The sequence below is a fragment of the Stegodyphus dumicola genome, chromosome 10, assembly GCF_044657685.1.
Source record: "Stegodyphus dumicola isolate Sdum_Otavi_A_Nest chromosome 10, ASM4465768v1".
Lineage (NCBI taxonomy): Eukaryota > Metazoa > Arthropoda > Arachnida > Araneae > Eresidae > Stegodyphus > Stegodyphus dumicola.
The window spans coordinates 121,850,848-121,866,556 of NC_140777.1; the positions used below are offsets into that span (position 1 = coordinate 121,850,848).

Below are 15,709 nucleotides of genomic sequence, written 5' to 3' on the forward strand. Positions count from 1 at the left end.
TTCTCGGTGCGTCATGATGCGTCTTTTTTTTTTTTTTTTTTTTTTTTTTTTTTTTTTTTTTGTCTAAAAGTGTAAATCTACTTTGTTATTCTGCTCAGTGATCTCATTTTTCTTTATTCTTATCTGTTTGTAAATTGTGGATTTTTTGCTTTAAAAATGATTGAATTATGTTGTTCTTATCTTCCAGTTAAAGTTTCTATGCCTTTAGTTAACCTGTATGTTATAGTTGTATAATTATCAACAACAATTTAAAAATTGTTTAAGTGTGGCTAAGCCTAATTTTGTTTTGGCCATAGCAGCCGTATTTGTTTACATTTGAAATGTAGCAGAATAGTCGATTTTTTGCCAACCTAAAGAAACTAAGCTTCGCAACAACAAAGTAACGCCTTCTTTTATTATTGCGAATTAAATTATGCTTAATCCATTCTGGAATTATCATTAAAGTTATTAAATTATCCCATATATTGACTCAGCATACCGTCCACAAAAATTAAATCAGTTTTTATGCCTTCAGAGTCTTTTTGCCGAGTGAGACCAAAAGTAAACTTTCAGTTCTGTGCACCGAAAAATCTGCCTTCTTGCCCGCTGGCCGAATTGCTTGTTTTTCCGTCTAATACATCTCTAATAAAATTCGAGATAATAAGTGTTTCATATTAGCAGAAAATACTATCTCCAGTCTGTTTTGGACAGAGAAGAATGTTTACGAGTACGCATTAGGTAAGCAGCGCTAAATCGTCTATGAAATACTGTTTATTTTGTATTTTAAATTTCTTTTACACTTCGTTTTAGATTTATCATAGTATTTGAACATGTGGCAATGATTAGATAATTCTTCAGATGATATAATTTTTTTTTTTTTCGTTCTGAGTTACACACTGTTCGATATTGAAAATGCAACACCAAGAAAGAGTGGTCAGAAATTTATGCAAATTTTAGAGTAGACGCAACTCACTGAGTTATGCGAATGATATGAAATGCGCAGCTCTCCGACGCACGTGAAGTAAGATATAAGTGAAGGAACGTGCAGAATGGCCAATATTCGTGTCGTTATTTCTGCTAGACGAATTATCGAAGAAAGATGGATTTTATCACGGAGGATACGTGTAATAGGAGAGAATGCCAGGCCACCGTCAACGAAAGCACTTCCAGCAGATAGACGATCTTACGAGGGGTATGGTGATCGGACTGAGAAGGGCGGGTTGGTCTTTACGTCAAATCGCAGCTGATACCCACATGGATGCGCCCACGGTGCATCGGCTATGGCGAACATGTTTGGAACAAGGAAATGTGGGAAGAAGGAGGGGTTCAGGTGCAGCCAGAGTGACGTCAGCACGCGTGGATCGACGCATCTGCCGACAATCTGTGGCGGTCCCGCAAGTCACTTGTACCGCGATTCTGCAACATGTGCAAGATACCTTGGATATTCACGTGTCGACCAGAACCATTCCCCGTCGATTGCTTGAACGTGGCCTGCACTCACGGCCTCCGTTAAAAAGACTGTCATTGACCCCACAGCATAGACGCCACGTTTAGAACGTTAGTGTCAGACTGGAGCGATGTGGATGATAGAATGGCAAAACGTCGTGTTCTCAGATTAGTCACGCTTCTGTTTATCCAGTGACAGTCGCCGCATACGTGTGTGGCGTCCACGTGGAGACACATCTAATCCGGAAGTAACTGTGGAATGGCACACCGCGCGACAACGTGGCATAATGGTTTGGGGCGCTATTGCCTACGATTCAGCTCACTTCTAGTTCGTATTCAGGGCACTATGACGGCCCAATGATACTTGGATAATGTACTGCGGCCGGTGACAATCCCCTACCTTCAGGTGCTGCCTAATGAAATTTTTCAGCAGGATAAGGCCCGCATCTGCCAACATGCTCTGCAAGGTATACAGATGCTTCCCTGGCCACCGTACTCTCCTGACCTGTCACCAATCGAACATGTGTGGGATGTGATTGGACACAGTTTGCAGACTCTGCCCCTGCCTCGTTCAGAAGACGAACTGTGGCAAATGGTTGAAAGGGAATGGAGAGCCATCCCCCAGGACACCATCCGCACTCTTATTGACTCTATGCCTAGACGTGTTTCTTCGTGCATCGCTGTCCGCGGTGGTTCTATATCCTGCTGAGCCGACGCCGTTCTGGCTGTGTATTCTGACTATCATTTTGAAATAAAGATCACTTATTCCTGCCTGCTGCCTCTGTCTTTTTTCCAAATTTCATCCACTCCTTTTTGGTGTTGCTTTTCAATGTCGAGCAGTGTAAAATGAATGAAATGTAACGCTGTTACACTGTTAAGTGAACCTAGCGCCAAAGTATCGCTATGGTAAATACATATAGTGAATTTTCAAAAGCGCATTTATGCTATTGTGGTTTATGCGCTATCGATGAAGTAAATTTAATTCAATTCAATAAAGTTTAAATGAAATTCGGGAAAAAATGCGTATAATTTAATATTCCGTGCAAGGAAGTCATGTGTTGTACACATCAGATTTTTTTTATTGATTTTACGTACTACGTTCACGTATAAATGTATTCTAAAACAAAGCGATTATTCTTTATTTCAAAAATTCACAACTGAACCTTTTTAAGTGCATTAATAAAAGTTAGTACAATCAGAATCTTTAAATGTTCGAATCAGATTTACGTTGCATTCTAAACTAATTAGTTCCATTCGTAGATTTTCTGGGGTGTTATTCATGTTGGTTTTTAATGAAAATGTAAGGGGTATGGAACTCTGACTTCAAGTAACTTGAATTTTGAAACCTTGCAACACCATATTTGCTACAAATACATAACTGAAATGTCTTCCCAGACCGCATAAAATTGCTTTAGAAGCAGCCAGTTTGAGAACAATGTCTTAGAATGTCTTCTAGAAAAGCAACTCTCCCGTTAGGCAGATAGTCCTCGTGTGCTTTCCTGCATTCAAGTAACCAGTCTAGAAATTCGATTAGTTAATTCAGATTACGACAAAGCACGTTAGGGCTATTTGCCTATGCAGAAAGATGCTTTCGTTGAGGACTTTCTGAGAGAAACTGGCTCTTATACACGTCACACAAAGGGGAAACCACGAAAATGCCCATGCTGCCAGCCCGTTCGCCTGGAATTGAACTCATTTTTTAATTATCAGTATTCGGTGATTTTGCTGCTTCCCTGCTGGTAGGCTTTCTAGAAGTTCGAAAGATTCGAGTTCTTTCTAAGATTCAGATTCAAGAAAGCTTAAAATTCATCCACCACTAGTTTTTTTTTGGGGGGGGGGGGTCGTTTTGTTTACATTTTAAACTGAATCTTTCTTCGTAGAAATTTAAAACAACACAAACTTCATACTGCAATTTAAAAAAAAAAAAAATTCTATCACATGTTAGACTGAAATCTAAAGAATCACATTGCAAGCCTTCTTTATTTAATGAATGTAGTTTATATTAAGACGCCCACCAGCGGCCAAGCGGTAAAATCGCTGAACACTGGTAGTTCGGTCCGAGGTTCGAATCCCGCGAACGGGCTGGCTGCATGGGCGTTTTCGTGGTTTTCCTCATGTGTAACGTGTATACGAGCCAGTTTCCCTTAGAAAGTCCTCCACGAAGGCATCCCTTCCCTTAGGCAGATAGCCCTAGTGTGCTTTGCCATAATTAATACACCAACACCATTATATTAAGACAGCCAACTCAGAAAAATTTGAAATGACATTTATTGAAACTACATATATGTATACATTTCTAAATATATATTTAAATTATAATTAACTTAAGCGTAATATGTACAACAGTACAATCATATGTTCATGACTAGGTCTTACAATTCGCTGTAAAAAGAAATACTTATAATTACGCAAAAACACGCATACAATACAATACTTCAAGTGAATGCAGATTTAATCAAAAATACTGTGAAATGTTAAATTTAATCTATAACATAGTAAATACAAGTTAAACTTTTATTAAATAATATAAAATAATTAAAGATTTTCGATCAAAAAATATTCATAACTCAATATAAACTATGCAGGTAAACAGTATATGTTTAAAAAGGCAATTCTCCAATAAAAATAGAATTTTTTGTTGTATTAACTTGTAAATTTAATTTCAATGGAATGTGCAAAGAAGAATAATTTGAGTTGTTTTTCCTATAAAAATATTAATTTTAGTAAGTTTCATAAGAAAAAAAATATGTCATACTTTTCAGAACTAGCCATCAGAAAAGTAAGGTAATATTTTTATCAGTTAGAGGAAGAAAAAAAAAAATAGAACACATTTATTATCATATTTGTGATTTCTCAAGTTTTAAGTTTATTATAATCACTGCATGAGCGAAAGCATTATTTCTAAATACTCTGAATCTGAAGGCTATGAGAAAAACGTTGTTTTTAGGCAATGTATAAATATTAAATTTTCTATACAAAACTTCTCAGATGAGACTTCTCTAACTATGATAAACAACTAAATATTGGCGGTTATAATATTGATATTTATAAAAACTTATTTCACAACATGCATTTCATATTTCACTTATCAAACTGGCCTGTGTATTTTTATAACTTGTATTTTCAGGAATAAAAATGGAAGTGAAGGAAAACTAAACGTTAAAATACTTTCTTTCATTAATTACCAGAAAATCCAATAGTGAAATATCAGTTTATGATTACGTAACCCATTATTATATCTTGCAAATAGTTAATATTAAAAATTAAAGAAGGTTAAAAATTTAGCAAAACTCGTTTCATTCAAATCACGTTGCAGGTACAAATTTTAACTCTGCATATTCCAAAATATTTCTTACTTCCAGTTTTGATAATAAAAATAAAGAAAAAAAAATAAAGGATCAAATGTTTTCCTGTATTTAATTCTCAACCACTGTATTCTTTCGAATTCATTCATTCAAATGATCCCTGATAAAAAAAAATTATTCCAAAACTTCGCAAATACACAAGATGACTATAAAATTTAGAATGTCTATAACAACAACGTTTTAATCTAATACTAATACTTTCTTCCTACTAACATTATAATATTAATACTGTTCAGATAAAAACAAGATATATAATATAATATATAAAATAAAGCATATTTTCGTAGAATACAATTAAAAAAAGAAAAAGCAGAAAAATAATACATCTGTGATAAATAAATGTTTAAAAAAAAAACCACAGGTAACTTTAATTCACAATAAAAAATGGCAACACTGTTTACTTAAAATATACAAGATTTGTCTTTGTTCTTCATTTTTCATTATTTTGCTCAAAACATTTATTTTTTCTGCAGAAAGTTCTGAATAAAACATTCAGAACTATCTTAAAGGAAACACCTTTTATAATCATTTACATATACATTAGCATCTGGAATGAATTTATATAACACAAGATTCTGGCTTTCAGCTCGTTAAGCTAAATTAATTGTTCAGAAGACTTCGGCTTTCTCTCTTCGTTCTGCCAAGATTAACGACAGTTCTTTGGAAGTGCAAGTTTTATACTGTTTAGTAAAAAGACAAATATGAAATTAGATAGTTAGTTGGTACCTTTTTTAATCATAAGAATCATTCAAAATTTCAGAAATATTAATTGCATAATTTACATCACATAATATTGAGAATACGAAATATTAAAATCGAAGAGCAATCTACAAATATTTATAAATGAATAAACAAAATTAGGAGAGACTCTCCCAAGAATATTTTGAATCTGTCCAGTTTGCTATATGCATTAGACGGAAAAAATTTAAAACAATTCCTTCTATGATTTTCTGAATCCATAATAAACCCATTCCAATAACAAATTTTCTGTGGTTATCATGTATATTATTTTTATTGTAAAACCCTCTTTTCTCTTTCCTTATGCAACGAAACTGAATACATGGAATTGGATTATTTGTATTTGTGTATGGCAAAGCACACAAGGGATATTTGTCTAAAAGGAGCACGTCTTCGAGGAACGACTTTTTAAGGGAAAATGATAACTCATTGCAATTCGCAGCTGTTATATTTAAAGAATTGTAATAAACTGCCAAATATTTTTTATTTATTTAAGTTGAAAAAAAAAGATGAATTAGAGTAATAAATTTAATTTCATATGAATAATTTTAAAAAAAGGGCCAAAGGGGCGTTTTCTTCATTTACATATAAGATACACGTCATGTATAAGATACACGTCTATACATAACTCTCTCATGTTGCCCACACATAACATCTATCCTTGAAATGTTTCGAGTTAGTAAAGCTACACTTCACCCCTTAATTTCTCGAAACAGTATACTTTCAATAGATAACAAGTTGCTTATTTATAAAACTGTATTGCGTCCCATACTATGTTACGCCTTCCAGATTTGGGCATATTCATACAAATCATATAGGAAAAAGTTACAGCAGGCACAAAATTGTGTCCTAAGACAGATCAGCAACTCGCCTTGGTACGTTCGAAATCGAAAATTTCATAATGAATTAGGCATTGAAGAACTGAAATATTTTTATTGCCGGCTTGCTCGGAATTTTTATGCTAACCTCGCAAGTATCAACAACCCTGTTATAAGGGTGTACGATTATGATGTAAATGACCCAAATATTTTTAAACGGCTTATGACAGTACTTAGTACTCATATTGTTTAATTTGAATTACTTTACTGTACTTTATGACTTCTGCTGTGATTTAAATGCATCAGTTGACTCGCACTATCTCTATTGTATGTATTATATGTATCTCTATGATATCATAGTATATCTTCATTTCATATCTCTATTGTATGTATATGTAAATGAAGTCTATTGTATGTACATATAAGATCTCTATTGTATGTATTATATGTATCTCTATGATATCATAGTATTCTTCATTTCATATCTCATACACGTTTCGAGAGCATTTGAGCTAAAAATATTTAAAAACAGCGTTAGTTTCGGGCTTTCAAGTTTCCATATCTTTAGAATTTCCGATAAACAGCCTCGCGCGCTGGCGATAATTTTTTTTTTTTTTTTTTTTTTTTTTTTTTTATACAGTGTTGCCATTGCTCGGTTTGGAATCGTGGAGTTTGTTAATCACAAATTCGCTAGAGTTTTATAAGATATGAAATACACAATAAAACAAATTCGAAATTCAAATTTCGGGCTTTCAGGTGTCCATATTAAGGTGGAGGACTACGTTATTCAAAATTCGATGGCTCTCCGTACCATTGTTTTTTTACAATGCGAAAAACGTGCATCATGTAAATTCTTCATTATTTAATTTCTTTAAATATAATATAGGGTGATAATATTTGGTGACAACAATTTGAAAAGTGATTCAGACGTTTATAGTAATTCAACGCAAAATCCCGTTTTGAGACTAATAGCCCTTCTGGGTTAACGCTCCTTTGGGCTAAAAAAGTAAGTCACCATAATTTTCTGCTCCTGCTGTTTGTAGCCAACATTACTAAAAAGGAGTTTCCAGATAAAAAATAAAAGTGCTAATCTGATGTTAAGAGCTTTCTTTAATGGAACATTAGAGGGATTACATGAAAAAGTTAAGAACTTCGAAGTGAATTATTACTACACCTTTCCGAATTATTAGTAAAGAAGCATATAATATTACTTAATTTTCAAAAAATTTTTGCAGTGGCTTATTTATAGATAATCAGCTGAATGTAGACCAAACAAATTTGCAAGTTGTTACACTTTTACCATCCTGTTGTCTTTTACAAGTTCGACAGTCGGTGTAGACTGCAAGTTGCAAGTTAAGACAAAGTTTTTTCCATAATAGTATAGACTTTAAACATTTTAACTACAGCTGCTCTTGCAAATCTCACAAATCTTACGGTTTCGCTGACACTCGTTTCATCGCACTAAACTTCTGCAATTTTTTCCTTATATATTCACAAACAATACATCTACACTATTAACACATATACACTGGACTGCATAATAGGACTAACGGAAAGACAGAGGTACGAGCCTCTTACTCCCTTTATTATAAAAGTTTATTCTAGTTTTTTAACTTGTGGTGTTATATGTATCTCTATGATATCATAGTATATCTTCATTTCATATCTCTATTGTATGTATATGTAAATGAAGTCTATTGTATGTACATATAAGATCTCTATTGTATGTATTATATGTATCTCTATGATATCATAGTGTATTTAATTATGGCAAAGCACACGAGGGCTATCTGCCTAAAGGGAGGGATGCCTTTCGTGGAGGACTTTCTAAGGGAAACTGGCTCGTATACACGTTACACATGGAGAAAACCACCAAAACGCCCATGCAGCCAGCCCGTTCGCGGGATTCGAACCTCAGACCGAACTACCAGTGTTCAGCGTCTTTACCGCTCGGCCGTTGGTGGGCCTTTTTTAACTTGTATAGGGGCGAGGACGCGTTTGCATTAATGTCCAAGAGCTGATGACGGAGTTCTGGAACTGAGCGCCATAATGTCTCAGGAACTAAACCTTCCTCTTACCTTCCTTGGAGTAAGTAAAGGAATACTGTAATCGCGAAACATTTCGGCTATCATATTTCAACAGAAATATCCATTTTTCACAGTTCCCAAATTTCTCTGGACGACATTTTTTTGCCCAAGAAGCCGGCAAGTTCACGAGAATCCTACTTTCCGATAAGCCTATTGTCCTCACTTAGCAAAATTATGGAGGAGGTACTACTCAACAGGATCAACCAACATTTGGAACAAAGTATAATCATACCTCACCAATTTGGGTTCCGAAGCAGACATTCGACGGTCAGCCAACTATATCGGGTTGTGGAACTCATCATCGAAGAGCTGCAGAATAAGAAAGTTACAGGTCTGTTCCTGGATATAGCAATGGCCGTGTATGGCTGGACGCACTCATTTACAAACTACACAATCTGGGATTCCCAGACTACATCACAAGCATAGTTAAATCCTACCTAACCGGTAGACACTTTGTCGTTTGCGTCTCAAACACACTATCAACACGTAGAGCAATATTTGCTGGGGTTCCCCAGGGGAGTCTGCTTGGACCCACTTTAATCAATATTTACGTGAACGACATTCCTACCACACAGAACACAACACTTGCAATGTATGCGGACGACACTGTGATCCTCTCACAAAGTGCATTCATTAGCCCAGCAATACAACGACTACAAGACTACATAAACATGCTCGAGACTTGGCTGACAAAATGGAAGGGCAAAGTTAATGTAGATAAGACTCAAGAAATCCTTTTTACCAAGAAGAACAAATTCAATAAAAACATGCAACTTTACGGAGAAGATATCCCATGGGCCAAGCAAGTCCTTTATCTTGAGGTGATCCTCAGTGCAACTCTCTCGTGTTGCCCACACATAACATCTATCCTTGAAATGTTTCGAGTTAGTAAAGCTACACTTCACCCCTTAATTTCTCGAAACAGTATACTTTCAATAGATAACAAGTTGCTTATTTATAAAACTGTATTGCGTCCCATACTATGTTACGCCTTCCCGATTTGGGCATATTCATACAAATCATATAGGAAAAAGTTACAGCAGGCACAAAATTGTGTCCTAAGACAGATCAGCAACTCGCCTTGGTACGTTCGAAATCGAAAATTTCATAATGAATTAGGCATTGAAGAACTGAAATATTTTTATTGCCGGCTTGCTCGGAATTTTTATGCTAACCTCGCAAGTATCAACAACCCTGTTATAAGGGTGTACGATTATGATGTAAATGACCCAAATATTTTTAAATGGCTTGTGACAGTACTTAGTACTCATATTGTTTAATTTGAATTACTTTACTGTACTTTATGACTTCTGCTGTGATTTAAATGCATCAGTTGACTCGCACTATCTCTATTGTATGTATTATATGTATCTCTAGGACTCAGGTTAAAGCCAGCTCTTTTCCCCTTTCTCAGCTCTCCCAGATGGCATTTTCAGGTCTTTATCGGAACTCGGCGCACACTTTATTTCTGCTAGAATATCTTATTATCCCATTACTCAAACATATGATCATAATTTATTTTAAAAAATATATTATATCTTATGTTAGTTACTCATGACAGCATTCAAAACAACCTACATGTTCGACAAGGGTTAGGGTCCTTGACCCAGGCACCTTGGTGTTACACCACTTCAAAGTGCGACGACTTTTTTTTTTTTTTTTTTTTGCTTTACGTCAAACAAAGTCCCACAATAAAGGACTCTTTTTTTCCAAAACGGATTGTAAAATTGATTTAAAATTGATTCAACAGAGAGATTTTTTGCCTGACGTCTGTACGTAGGTATGTATCTCGCATAATTGAAGAATGATTCTTCGTAGAATGCTGAAATTTTGTACATGGGACTGCTATAACATCTGGTTCTGTTTTAAATGACGAAACTATTCACAAAATGACAAACTATTCAACTATTTTGTTAACGTAAAATTTAAACAAAAATTTATTTTCGACACATAACGAAATCTAGCTTTAAATGCGGTCTCCCGGTTTCTGTACTTATATTTAGGAAGTTTTATACTCGTTATGGAAAAATAAAATTATAAGAAATTTCTCTAGAATTATAAGAAATTGTACGACATATGTCGAGAAGGATATTTAATTTCAAAATTAGCAATTTTTTATGTCATTTTGAACTCGCCTCGAGAGTTCGGTAATTCAAGTTAGAATAATTTGAGGAAATAAGTAGCAGCACGAAATTGCAGCAAAAAAAATGTGTATAATTTATGTGTTAATTTAATGTGTGCTTGTGGCCGTACAAGGAAGTCATGCGGTGTTCACATCAGATTTTTTATACTAGCGGTAGCCTTCTAGCGGCAACACTGTAACGCCATAGATAATTGCTTAAAACTGTAACTGAAAGTTGCCATTCAATATATACCTACATCGGTTATTAGATATCATAAGCATTCCTTATCGTACTGTTTCAGAAAACAAATCCTTTTAATTTAAAAATGCTATCCACTATAGCGAATTCATTCCACCAGTTCTGCTGAGTATAATAAGTTAGATTAAGAGCAACGATTATTCTTTCTCAAGCTGTTTATATTCAAAACTTTTCCGAAAGTAATTTCCAACGGATTCAGTAGAACTATATATATTCTATTACTATTAGTGTAATTTAACTACGCTAACTAAAATCAAGCGCACAGTCAATTGTGTATATATGTTTTTAAATTTTTCTTTGGTTTAAGTGCTATAAAAAGATTATGTAGTACAGTATACCCCTTTTAAGGACTTATTAAATTAATATGTGTATGACTTGTAGATTCATTTACAATGTTCAGAAAATATATATAACATTGAAGGGCTAATAGAGAAATAATTTTAATTTTTTGACTAATTGTTCTTCATTTACTTCGTGAATCATTGCTTAGCTGATAAAGAGTGTCTTTACTATGCAGAGACTAAATAAATATGGAAACATTATATTAGTTCTCTTTCTAAGTAAAGAATTTTTGTCTCACAGTGCGCAGTCTGACAGAAGTGAGTTACACTATACTAATTAATATACGCTAAGAAACTCACCTACTACAAAACACAAGTTCAAACAATCTGCTAAAAATTCAAACAAGCTACAAGTTATATATTACAAACGAACTATGACATTTATTGGGATACAGCAAAATATACTTAAATAGAAATCTAAACTTATGATATTTGTTATAATGTGTCAGTTGATTTCTTAAAAATAAACAAAAAAACTTACTCCACACATGTTCTTTTGAATTAATAAATAACTATGAACTTTTGAGCCTTCATCACCGAGATATTTTTCAAGCTGAGTTTTTTGTAACTTGAATAGCATCTCAATAGACATGTCCTTCAGCATCTCTTGAGCTCTAATGAAAAAAAAAAAAGTGTCGTTGCTTGTGTAATAACAAATGAAAAATTTCATAAACACTGAAATTATATTTATATTTTACATTATGTAAATAAAAGCATAAAATTAAATACGAGTATTTTTACAAAAGCACAGACTTGGAGAGTATACATTTAGTTTTACCAGCCAGTAATTTCACTTCAGATAGCTTTGCCGTTTTTCTCGTTTTCCATTTCCTTGCCAAAATGCTAATTTCTAGCTCGCGTATATTCAAGCGTGGTAGAAAGAGATAGTATTTAAAGGAAAGTTTTACTGGGTAGAAATAGAGCGTGTTCCGGCTGAAGGCCAAATTTGATATTTGATTCTCTTGAAAGTAATTTATCTGCGGCGTTGCGTTTATTTTCGTCATTAGGGTTGACACGCCGATATTATGTCTAATGAGGCAACTTACCCGCATTTTTTCCTTGCAGCCTTTTCGGCTAAATTACGATTAAGCTTATTTTAATTCTCTTATTTTATTTATTTAAATCATAAATGCTGGCTGGTTATATAAGAACGAGTACTGCCTTCTGTTAACCTTTATCTGAGTTAAATAAAAGAGTCCTTTACATCCTTCACAGTCTCTGTGGCAATTTCCAGGACATAGCGATAAGTGGCTCAAGTCTTAGGTACAATTCTCGTAGTTTATGTTACCAAATACAACGTGACTCTATAGACTTGAAGCAGTAAACAATAGTAATAATGATATCTTTTTTTTTTTCAAAAAAATCATAGGCGATCTAAGAATAAAGAAAGATTTTGAGCCACATACTGTTTAGGAATAAGATGAAATATATATGTTACCGGCAATGTATAAAACGGCAGCATTCTATTGAATACCTAGACATTTTATTCAGTGCCTGGCTTTTTTAGGCGAAGTATGAGAACTATTATGTATTTTACCTAGGCATGTGACATGCGACAGGCGACATGCGACGGAGGACGTGGGCACCACCCCTCTACCAATACGGTTAATCGGTATAGCGCCACGTCCACCTTTATCTAGATCAGCGTTTCCCAACCTTTTTTGGCCAAGGCACACTTGTCGCGGGGAAAAAAATCACGAGGCACACCACCATTAGAAAATGTTAAAAAATTAACTCTGTGCCTATATTGACTATAATAAAGTAATTCTCTTGAATAGGAATCAAATAAGCACAAAGAAAGTATTTTATAATTACTTTATTATGAAATATTAAGTAAACAGAATAGTGAAAAATTATAAAATACTTTCAGTGCGAAAACTGGGCCTGTTTGGCTGAACACAAAGCTGATATTCTGGCTGGAATCGAAGAAAGACACACACGTAGCTCTTCGTCAACAGTTTTCAGTCTCTCTCTGTATTTGGTTTTCATAGCAATCATGCTTGAAAAGCTAATCTCACACAGATATGTAGTGGAAAAAGGGAGCAATGTCAAAATAGCTTTGTTTGCCAGAAGGGGGAACTCCTTGGCAGTATCCAACCAAAAACTGTCCAAAGGTAGATCAGCAAATCTTAGCTTGCAACCACGATTTTGTCTCAGTTCAATTAGTTTCTCCTGCTCCTGTAAAGTCATTTCCTTTCCAACAACTGATGCTGAGCTATAAGGGTCCCTAACCCAGTCAAGGCATTCAGTGGAGACTGAAGAGAAATAAAATGACAACTTCTCCTCAAGAGTTTTTAAATGCTTAACTATTATCTCACACAGTGCAGCAGTGTGAACACCTTGCCATTGCATGGTGAGTGTGAACATTTCAAGATTGCCACTTTCCACGTGTTGATGCCAGATTTGCACCTTTGAACGGAATCCATTTATTTTATCTGTACTTGTAAGCAGGTTTTCATTTCGGCCTTGCATTCGGGTGTTCAATTCATTCAGATGATGAAATATATCTGCCAGGTATGCCAGCCTTGCACACCACTCATCACTTGCAAGCTGCTTTGCGTAATCTGACCCCTCATTTGTCAGAAACACTTTAAGTTCCTCCCGCAGCTCATACACACGAACCAAGACCTTGCCACGCGACAACCACCGGACCTCCGTATGAAACAGCAAGGTTTTATGCTTTGCTCCCATCTCCTCACACAAAGCTGCAAATATGCGACTTTTCATGGGTCGTGACTTTACAATGTTTACCATGCGCACAACATCATCCAACACATGAACTAAGGCTGTTGGTAAAGTCTTGGCTACGAGGGCCTCGCGGTGTAAAAAACAATGCGTAATAATCACATCTGGATTTCTTTCCTTCACTCTGCTTACAAAGCCTTTGGTGCGCCCGACCATGGCTGCAGCTCCATCGGTGCAGACACTTGTGCAGTTTTCCCACTTAAGTCCTCCTTGTTCAAGGTATTCTGATGTGACCCGAAAAATTTCTTCTCCTATTGTTTTTTCTGGCAATACCTTGCAAAAAAAGAAGTTTTCTCTAATTGCATCACCATCAACAAAACGCACATTAGCTAAGAGTTGAGCATGTCCACTGATATCAGTAGATTCGTCAAGTTGCAATGCAAATTTCTCACTGATACGGATCTTTTCCAAAAGTTTGTATAACTGTATCCATGGCACAATTACATATAGACAAAAGCGTATATACGCTTATATTTGGTACACAACAGTCATTGGTGACATAAACATTTGGTACTTACTTCATATACTTAAACTCTAGATCCATAAAATAATGTTATAACTAGTAATAGGTGCTTATTAATTTCATAATAGGAACACTACATTGATATTTTGCCTTACTGTGTCACGTTACGTAGAAATGTATGCGGGTGCATGGGTACAGCTTCCTATTTACAATGCTATACCTATTTACAATGCTTATATCATTCGATTTCATAATCAATAGGTACATGGCACATTTATATTACATGAGCAGATGGTACATTGTAGAGTGCCGTTGAGGATAATTGATGCAATTAATTTTATAGTATTTTAAAAATAATGCATTTATACGCAATTATAAGGTGCATAATTGTCATTGGGTACATATACAATAGGCGCATAATACATATACATATTCATATATTAGTTTCTTAATACAATGCTAGGACAAGTAATTGGTGCTGTTATTTTTACATGTTACATGATAAACTGTAGGCGATTGGATGGATAAACTAATATATATACTAATATATATACACACAACTTTTAGGCACATAATAATCACTAGATTCTCAGACATTAAGTACATGGTATACATATACATATATAAACAGATGGTTCACAATACAGTGCTATGGAAAGTAATAAATGCAGTTAATTTTATAGAAAAATTCTAGTTTAACACTACCGCCCACCAGCGGCCGAGCGGTAAAGTCGCTGAACACTGGTAGTTCGGTCCGAGGTTCGAATCCCGCGAACGGGCTGGCTGCATGGGCGTTTTCGTGGTTTTCCCCATGTATAACGTGTATACGAGCCAGTTTCCCTTAGAAAGTCCTCCACGAAAGGCATCCCTCCCCTTAGGCAGATAGCCCTCGTGTGCTTTGCCATAATTAAATACACCACCTAGTTTAACACTATGCGAAACGGCTTCATGTTACACAGTGTTAAATACTGACGCATGAATACAGTAATATTTCTACTTGTTAATACTATATATATATAAATATACAAATATTTAGGTGCATACTTAAACATAGGATACATAATTATTAGATGCATTATGCATATACGTACATAATACATAAGATTAGTACAATGCTGGAACAATTCATTGGTGCTGTTAATTTTAGTGTAAGATCCTAGTTTAACGCTGTGTGGTACAGTGCCATGCTACAGGATGATATGCGCGGAGCCATGGATACAGTTATATACATACTAAAACACGTATACACAATTATGAGGCACGCAGTAATCATTGGATTTATAAGCATTATATACATGGTACATATACAGACGATACATAATATATAAACAAATATATATATAATA

General features: G+C 34.8%; 1 protein-coding gene across 3 annotated transcripts in view; it reads right to left on the reverse strand.

Annotated features, from left to right (window-relative positions):
- Positions 1-3,675: 3,675 nt before the first annotated feature.
- LOC118193939 (epidermal growth factor receptor kinase substrate 8-like) overlaps positions 3,676-15,709 on the reverse strand; it is a 174,746-nt gene continuing 162,712 nt past the window's right edge. For all 3 annotated transcript variants that reach the window (XM_085825464.1, XM_035365099.2, XM_035365100.2), the window contains exons 20-21: positions 11,637-11,769; positions 3,676-5,470 (exon numbers count right to left, since the gene is read on the reverse strand). In XM_085825464.1, coding sequence (XP_085681590.1) covers positions 5,399-5,470; positions 11,637-11,769 — 205 coding nt within the window. In that variant the 3' untranslated portion in view covers positions 3,676-5,398. The remainder of the gene's footprint in view (positions 5,471-11,636; positions 11,770-15,709) is intronic.